Source organism: Simochromis diagramma, unplaced genomic scaffold (assembly GCF_900408965.1).
Source record: "Simochromis diagramma unplaced genomic scaffold, fSimDia1.1 OVJJ01000343.1, whole genome shotgun sequence".
Classification (NCBI taxonomy): domain Eukaryota; kingdom Metazoa; phylum Chordata; class Actinopteri; order Cichliformes; family Cichlidae; genus Simochromis; species Simochromis diagramma.
The window spans coordinates 10,588,868-10,598,159 of record NW_024386831.1 but is presented as its reverse complement, the minus strand read 5'-3'; the positions used below and the strand labels follow the sequence as shown (position 1 = coordinate 10,598,159).

At 39.5% G+C, this 9,292-nt stretch overlaps 1 protein-coding gene across 6 annotated transcripts in view; it reads left to right on the top strand.

The window, feature by feature from the left end:
* The first annotated feature begins 676 nt into the window (after positions 1-676).
* epha3 (eph receptor A3) overlaps positions 677-9,292 on the top strand; it is a 93,214-nt gene continuing 84,598 nt past the window's right edge. For 3 of the 6 annotated variants that reach the window (XM_040028307.1, XM_040028304.1, XM_040028309.1), the window contains exons 1-2: positions 678-858; positions 8,302-8,366. In XM_040028307.1, the coding sequence (XP_039884241.1) occupies positions 765-858; positions 8,302-8,366 (159 nt within the window). In that variant the 5' untranslated portion in view covers positions 678-764. Of the gene's footprint in view, positions 859-8,301; positions 8,367-9,292 lie in introns of all 6 variants that reach the window. The other 3 variants (XM_040028306.1, XM_040028308.1, XM_040028305.1) reach the window with 2 other exon arrangements.

Here is a 9,292-nt window from a genome sequence, read left to right as displayed (position 1 = left end):
GTTTTTGTACCCTTATTTAATAATCCCGTGTGACTCACTGTTCTTTTGCACATTTGCAGTGCTTTACAGTTTTTGCCAAAGCAGGATTGACACCATAACATCATACTGTTGTCTGCCCCAGTTTCCAGTTTAAAAACAAGAGGTCACTAAAAGTCAAAGCTTAAACCAAAACGAACAAATAAATTAATGTATGGCCTTTAACCACAGACTTTGTGTTATTTATATATTTAATAAATAAATAAAGTTTCTCATGGTGCTTATGTGGCTTTGTTTAAACACGGGCTCACACTGCATTTTCATTCATAATAGTAACTGAGCCAAATGTAATCCATTATGATCAGATATTTTGGGAGAGAATAAACACTCTTTAAGTGTAAGGGAAGATTTGGTAAAAGAAAACATAGTGCAGACTGTTGTTTCTAGATAAACCCATTACATGTATCTCAGCCCCTGCTCTCCATTCGAATTGATTCATGTTACAGATTTCGGTGAAATAGACGATAAAATACGCTGAACTGTTGAATTCGTCATTCTTTTCTTTCTTTCTTTTTCTTTTTTAAAGACGCCTGTGGTAGAAATTCTAAAATGACCTGTGATGAACTTGAACGCTGTTTTGATGTATGTTAAGACTCTGTAGGACCCAGCGGAAAACTCCTCCAACCGGAGGGAGACGGAGCAAGAGAGAGTGAGAAAGCTGAGTGGGGAGAAGACGTTCCCAGATTAGTCAGTGGCTTCATGGAGTTATGTGTCTCTGATCCGCCGCCATGGATTGCAATCCGCGATCACTCCTTTTCGTTTTACTTCTTTTGTTGTCCTGCGTTATCCCCGCGTTTCCCGTCTTCTATCCCCCCAATGAAGGTAAGGGAACTCAGGCTGCGGACATGTGTGTTTGTGTGTATGTGCGCACTTGTGTTTATGTATGAATGGTGCGCTACGGCACGTATCGCGGTCAGAGCTGTGCTCTCGTCGAGGGCTTACTGTCTAAATTATAGTCTCAAAAATCAAAGGACTATCCAGAGCGAATCACGATGACACCGGACATCACCGATAAAACTGGATCAGATCGCCAGCAGATAGTAATAATCAGAGAGTAAACTTGAATCCAAATCCGAACAAGCCAGACAAGGTAGCGCGATTTCCGATAATTTGGCTAAGATGACTTAATAGTTTTCAAATAGAGATGAATAAACTAAGTGATGTCGAGACAGCTCCCAAAGACGCGTGATTGTGGGACGAATGGACGTAAAGAAACTCCGATATTTGTGTTTATATGAGATGTGCGCGTCTGTCTGTTTTACCCAAGAATCCATTTGGGGTAGACGCCCCAGTTACTGGGTAACTGTGAGCTTAACTCAGTTTTAAGGCAATAAATAGAATATGAGAATATTCGCATAGTGCGTAAAAACGTGGCTGCTTTTTTAATGGGTTCGACTCGAATAAAGATTAAAGTCTATCTTTGTGATCATGTAAATCTGCAGTTTCACGACTTTTTTAAAAGTTGCATTTAAAGCCGATTTCATGATAAATGAGCGACAAAGACGTTGCACTTTATCTCTCTTTGGGTCTTGGTCGCTTTCTAGGCGAATATAAGCTTGTGGCAGTATTTTGAAGCCGGGGCAGAAAAAGGCTACGGTAGACACGTCCACTCTCAGCACAGTCATTTATTCAAACATATGAAACTAAACTACAAACAATAAAGAAAGGAAAAAAAAACTTTACGCAACAGAGGGAGGTTTGGTTTGAACTTTGTAAATTATTGGTTTACATCCTGACATCTTTAAAACTTTAACATGTTCGGGTCAAAGTGTGTGTATGTGTGTGTGTTAAGCAGGGGCAGTAAATGCAAATGCACTCTGAGGATGAGCTCCAACCCTTAGCACTCCACAAGAGACAGAAAAAATGTAATTGAGTTTATTTTTAATGTCCAGTTCTCTGTGGTTTATGTCACATCAAGTAAAGGATAATGTTTAAAGTTATTATGGGTAAAAGTCCGAAAGAAAAAATGAAAAATGAGTCTGTAAATATGAATAGAACCTATTAACACGATAGCCATCTAAATGGTGCTTTATGTGAATTATCAGCACACGCCGGCTCAAAGGTCTCAGTTTAGGACCCAACAGTTTAAACCTTAATGGCGAGAAAGTAATGGAATCCGTCCGTATACTGTAGATGTTTCAGTTTACACCACAGTAATTGAATGTTCAGAGACAAACCCACCCCGTGTAAACTTCCAGATTAAGGCTGATGTTGTTGGAGAAGTTTGGAAAGTTTTGGACATTAGTTTGTAGGTCACGCCAAAGGATCTGTTTTATAATCCAACGATTATCAAACTAAAAGTTTCACTTGTCGCGCACTTAATAAATGAATTAATTCATCAGGCCAGTCACATTTCAGTGGATTTTCTTCTGACCCTATAAGTTTTGTGATTTCTTTTAAGCCATCAAGCCTAAAATCAATGTTTTCTTAACGAAAAATGTTTGTGGAATGTAAACCATTCATTTAATGCAAAAAAAAAAAAAAAAAAAAGACTGTCCCCCTTTTTTACGCACAGCATTTGGTGTCTGGGAAATATATCTCCTTAGTTGTTAACGCAATGCAAGAGAGCATACGATTTAATTTATGGTGTTTGACACGAAGGCATGGGTCGGGAAAATGTGCAGTTCTGTGGTGAAGCAAAAAAAAAAAAAAATTAGAAAAGAGTCAAAGCCACCCAGGCCTAATGCAAATCCACATATAAGCATTTGATTGAAAAATAAGACTGGTGAAGTTTTAGTTTGGCTCACGATGGTAAAAAAAATAAGCAAATACACATTGACCCTAAAAAAATACACACAATTCCACTGGTAGGAATGTGTTAGTATTTTATTGTGCGTTTGGAGGAAAGGGAGAAAGTGAGACGATACAGAACGCGGAGTGAGTGGGGCGGGGGATAATTTAAGAGTTTAGGATAAACCTGTAATTTATACGAGTGAATATCAGAGAGAAAAGAAACGATGAGAAGACACACACACACACACACACACAAACAGATAAACTAACTAAACAGTTTGCATGTTAGCTGGAACAGGGAAAGTGTCAATACAATGAAGAAATCAGGCAATTACGTTCGCCCTCCAGAGTCATAAATCAGCCAGAGAGTGTCAGTATCGAGCTGCCTCGTCTATACAGCACATTGTATAGAAATTCATATAGACTTGTACACCACAAATATGAAGACGACAAAGACGTTTTGAATCACTTAAGCGCTGTTTCTCCGGTTCGGGTTAAAAGTTAAACAGATGGAAACACACGTCTGTTTTGGTCAAGTTTGACAGTCCTCACGATGAAAGAGAACTCATATCGATCGTTCACCGGCATTAATTTCTACAAGTAACAAAGTAGAAAAAACATAGTAATTTACTACAAACCTTAGAATGAGGTCCACACACATTTTTTTTCTGTGACACAAAAGAAAATCAGAGGTATAATCACAGAGTATATATGCACTTAAAGGGCTTTCTTGGATCTTTCTTAATCTTTATTTAGATCATAAACTTTTGCTTTAAAAATAAAGCAGACAATAAACACGCTGGAAAGCTGTACCAATTTTGAAAATACTGATTTTCATAAACATAATGTGACGAATTCGAAGACACTCTTTTTTCATGATCTTTTACGTTGAACTGTAGGTCACTGTTTACACGACCGAAACATAACGTCACTTTTACAGGCTTTATTTTTTATTTCACGCCAATAAGTTGAAGGTGATAAAATCTACCCTGGCGCAGAGATTATAAAACAGTCCACTTGACCATGGGGGGCTGTTTGTACGTTTAAAACTCGATGGCCATAAAAACATCTTCTGTGACTTCGCTGACGTCTTACTGTAGTTTATATAAGCTATCAGTAAATTAGGAAATGAATCAAGTGCGTTATAACAAGTAAAGGGGAAAAAAAAAGCATCAGTAGAAAAGAAACCTCAAGTTTAAAAGGATGACGACAAACTTATGATGTTTTCCTCGCGTCTGTACTTCGTTGAATTTTCCGTCTCCGCACCGCACCTTAGCAAGCATTTTTATTTAATTTTACTGTGTGGTTTTCATTAGGTCTTAATGATCCCGTAAAACTTTAGGGAAAGTTTAAGGAAATACAGAGAAACGCCTCAGTAATAGATTTCAGCGGAGAGGATTCATTTTCACTTTGAGAAGCCTTTGAGGAGACTTTGTGCTGACATTAGCTATCCGATATCGTTTAAATTCCACATAATTAGAAGAAAAAAATATCTAAAGTTTCGAAAGTCATTAGTTTCTATGATGTGGTGCAGCATGTCCTTCTAGGTGGTGTAATGCTGGCTCGCTGCGGGACGTCCGGAGGCCTCTGGTATTTTTAGTCGGCGTTAGGGAGGCTTGGCCCGGAGAGCCCGGCTCAGCAGTCCCGCTGGGGCTGATGTGCGTCTCAGAGCGATGGTACTTTTCAGAGGGGATGGAAATGTGCGCAGACGCAAAATACCCCTCACCCCCGTCCCCATGTATTCTAAATGCCTATATTTATATGTGTATGCTGACCGAAGGGTGTCATCCTCATTTTAACGTTTCATCTTCAGAGTTAGGCGAAAAAAATCCGTATTTAGGGACACTACATGTGTAGATATACAGTACGTGGTCATGGTGTGCAGGAGTGCTCCATGCCTTTACGTCTGTGTAAATTATATGAGAAAGAAAGAAAGAAAGAAAGAAAGAAAGAAAGAAAGAAAGAAATGGGAGCAGAGGGGCTGGGCAAGCAGCAGCAACATCAGACAGAGCGACTCTGCTCTTGAATAATTCATAATGGGAGGTGAACACTTCACCCTTTAACACAGACACAAGTCGCTTGCTTTGCCTGCACTGCGGCCTGCCAACCTTCAGATGCATGGAACCAGGCTGCAAAGCATCATCCACTCTGTCAAATAGCAGATATTGATAGATAAGGACATGTGTTCTATGCTATTCTATTATGGAGGAAGCTGATTCTTTGGTCATGCCCCTCTCTTTAGTCTCTGACTGACTGACTCTTCTTTCTCCCCTCTAACATCAGCTGTGAAATATGTGGCTGCAGTGGAGAACTATTTCATGAGATTTTGTATTGTACAGTTATTATTTTCATCTGAGCCGTTACTCATGGTAACACTGGCATCAGAAAAAGTACCCTTTCTTGCTTTGTTTGCTACAGTGTTCAACACATAATATGCCAAGTGATATAGGTCACCAGCAAGTGAAAAAAGGATGTCTTCCATTCCTCGGGGCTAGGGTTATGAGTGTGGGCGTTTGATGGTGACCTTAGTTTGCTTTATATATTGATTCACCTGTTTCTACCTCTGTGATGTTTTGCTCCCTCCCAGACAGGCTGGCTGAGTTTGCTATTAATACTCGTAGTTCCCGTTTAGAGGCACTCCCTGTTGGGGCAGGGGCTATATGCTTGGCTGACGCTAGCTTGCTAACTTGTGTGTGTGTGTGTGTGAGAGAGAGAGAGAGAGAGAGATTGAGCGAGAGAGTAAAAAGACTGTCAGCAAATGTTGATGTGTGCACTTGTGTTTGCTTGAATGCGCATGTGTGAGAAAAACTGCACGTTTTGGTCAGGTTCTACAAAAAATGAATGCATACAGTAGATGTGCGTGTCCATGTCCAACTACATCATGTTCTTGCAAACGCTTTCCTTTGGAGGATTTCATGTGTTGGCATCATTTGACTACCTCTCAGTATATAGCGTTTTTTGTGTTTCAGAGTATCTCAGTTCTTCTTGCTTCTTAGTTGAGGATGCGTCCTTTGTGTTTGTTGTGCTTTGCATGTATTTGTGAACGTACATGCATTTGTGCGCATGTGTGGGTACTGATTTCTTCAGCCAAGTGCAGCTGGAGGGGGCTTTTTACTCCTGCGATATGAGAGCTGTCTAATTTTCTGCTCTCAAATTCCCTCACTCGGCTCAATTTGAGTGTTGGGCTCGGCTCGTTGAGAAATGTAAATTGGAAGCAATGGCCCTGGATGCTGAGCTGCTATTATCTGACATGAACAGATAGCTTCATTAGACTCTAATATGAATGTGTCCACTGCCACTCAACTGGCTCAGCAGTTTAGCATGACTGCAGCTCAGGTGAACATCTATTGTGTTTTGAGTCCAGAATAATAAATCTAGGTGTTTGTGTCTGCCTTTCTGTGCTTCATTTTTAAGGTCCTTTTATGCCACATTGGCTGATGTTTACCTGATAAGTCTGAAACAAAGAATCACTTCCTTCTCCAACTTTTCCTGTAGTACAAAACAACGACCCATTCACAGAGAAGTGAGATCGCTTCTTCTTGCAAATTTAGATCCCGGTGCTTGACAGGGGTAGATTGTGTTTGACTTAAAAGGCTTCCCTGTGAGCCAGCGGTCCATCATGACTTGATACATACTTGATATGTGGACATTCTTGCTTACTGAAGCCTTGCACAGGAGAATGAAGGAAGAATGCATTCTTCATATTCTCACAGTGAATAGAGTTACAGCTGCAGGGCCTCTACTGCACTGCTGCTTCACTTTGCTGTATGTGTCCACTTGCGTTGTTAAGTGTTTGCTACTTGTTTGAGTGTTCAGAGCTGTCGACTGCTTTGCTCTCAACGGGATAAGTAAAAAGAGGCTGAGTCAGTGTTGCTGGAACTGATGAAGTGTATTGCTCTTTTTTTCTTTATAATAAATGGTTGTCTGTCCTTTACTTTTTTACCCAATTCACATAATCCTAAGCTACATTTTCTATTGTGCAGTAACATATTAAAAGTATAATGTGTCCCAATTTAGCCCACTGTAGGTTTATGTGCTTTTTTTCTCCACCATACCATTGCTTGTCAGAAACATTATATTTAAGCATCCTATTTTTCCTCAGTACTGTTTGAAAAACAGGACTAAAATGGATTAACTGTAAATAATTTACGTCATGAACACCACCAAAATCTTTTTGTGTATTTTATTCTAACTCCATAAATTGTTGTTTGAGGTGAGAGCACTCAAAAGCTTTATTAGCTATTGTCTGAGCTTTGTGTCGCTAGACAGAATCTATTGCCAAATTGCTCGTGACAGTTTGGTTGCTGAAGTGGGGCATCCTTTGAGCATAAAGCTGCCTTCACATTCCTCACTCCATGTGTCATGACCCATGCTGACAGTTGTATTCAATGACAATTATTCACTCCACAGCCAAGTGTATACACTAAGAATAGAAAATGCTTCAGCTCCTTTTAAGATACTCTGTGTCAGAGTCAATTTGGCCATCACATCTACTATTCGCAAGTGTACTTCTAATTATGTTCTGTGGAGGTAGGCAATAAAAGCGCTTTCACAAGTAATTTGTGACTTCAAAACTGCTGCACAACTGACATAGTTATTCGTTCGGTCCCTTAAATTCCATAATTTGAATCCTGTTTTGCAAAGCCAGAGCCTGCACTTGCATGATTAAACCACTGAAGCTCCTTGTCTTATTTGTCCTCAGTCATATTTCCTCTATTAGACATGGATCCCCTTCTGCTGCTTGATGTCTGTTTGAAAAGAACGAATTTCTGGCAGGAGACACACTTAAAACTGTTTTTTTCCATTCATTCTGGATTGGATTTATATTTTGATTTCAGTGTGGCCAATTGAATTTCGGACCACCTCTGAAACCGGTGATTGCATTTGAATTTAGATCCAATAGAGTTTTGCTTCACCTGGTTACACTCTATTTTCCATGGATATGTGTGTGGGTCGGTAGAATGGGGGTCAGATGGGTCAAAAGAAAAGTCCTTAAAAAAAGAAAGAAAAAAAAAAGGAAAAAAGACATCTGGTGGTTTTTGAAAAACTGACTGTACTTTAGTTTAGTACCTTTTCAGGATATTTTCATTGTTTGCCCAGTGAAGTTTTGATTTGATGCCTTACAAAGCAAGGATACAAAGCCTACTTTATTCACTTACCTTCAGAACAAGGATGTGTCGGAGAAGTGAGGACAATTTGACCAGTCTTAACTTTCTCCTCTCTTCCAAGAGCCCCTTAAGTGTTAACACTTAGTTTTAGAGTTAAATCGGTTTAGGGACGGGTAGGCTAAGGGTCTAGGGAATGGGTTATATCAATGAATGTCCTCACAAAGACATCAGTACAAGTGCTTGTGGTTGTGTGTATGTGCATATGTCTGTGTGTGCGTGGGGGGCAGCTGAGTAAATAGAGTCATGATCAGTGCTTGAGGTTGGTGAATCCTCCTGTGGGATTAGATAAAGGCTAATTGGGGCTAACAAGGGCTAGACACTCATATGTTTTCTTTGTTTTTCCTCTCTCTCTTCCTCACCACAGTCAACCTGTTAGACTCAAAAGCAAGCCAAGGGGAGTTAGGATGGATTTCCTACCCATCACATGGGGTGAGTATCTTCCATCTCTATATTTACCCACATCATGCCTGAATATGTTTGCATTTAGGAAACAGATCCAATAACATGAATTGAATGTCAGCTTCAACCGTGAAATCAGCTTTTTCAGATTTTTGTCGTTCTCACTATGTCATGTTGAAACAATCATCCAATGACGATTAACCCACTTTTTTAGGCATTTTGTTCATTTTTTTATCTAGCAGGGTAAAGTATTCAGAGCTCACCATACAATCATACTGCCTGTATATGTGTTTGTGTTTTTGAATACATGTATGTATAAATAAAGATTAAACATGAAAAAGCATACATTTTGGACTTCTGGTCCAAAAACATCTGCAAAAGAATTCCAGATTTACTTCCAGCCTCCCATTAACAACTCAGATAGCGTTTAACAGGAAATTCCATCAAAAGCTGACTTGTTGCACAATGTGATATTGCCATGTTAGTATTGTTCCTACAGTATCTTAAATAATGGTGTTAAATGGCCATCACTGACTAGACACACCGTTCTCATGTCATACTTTTAATACCTTTGTTCCAGAAATCATGGGTTTATATAATCATCATCAAATGGGTTTATATTAACCCAAATCATATTTTTGTTTTCTTAACATCAAGTAGTTTTGGTGATTAAACCAAACAAATTACATCTCAGTTATGCAGGCCTAAACACTGGTCAATGACCCCATGATAACTAGCGATCACTTGGAAAAAATGTTCATTCCCTGACTGACTGGCAAATGGTTGTGAGATGTAGCTTTGTGTTGTTTTGTGAAATTGGTCATGAACAGTGATGCACTGAAAAGGTTCTTGTGATTGCTTTGATCGCTACCACATTGGCGTGGATGCCAGTAATTTCTTTGGAAGATGATGAGTTGTCTGCAAAAAATGCACCAATTGCTTACGGAGAGGTTATG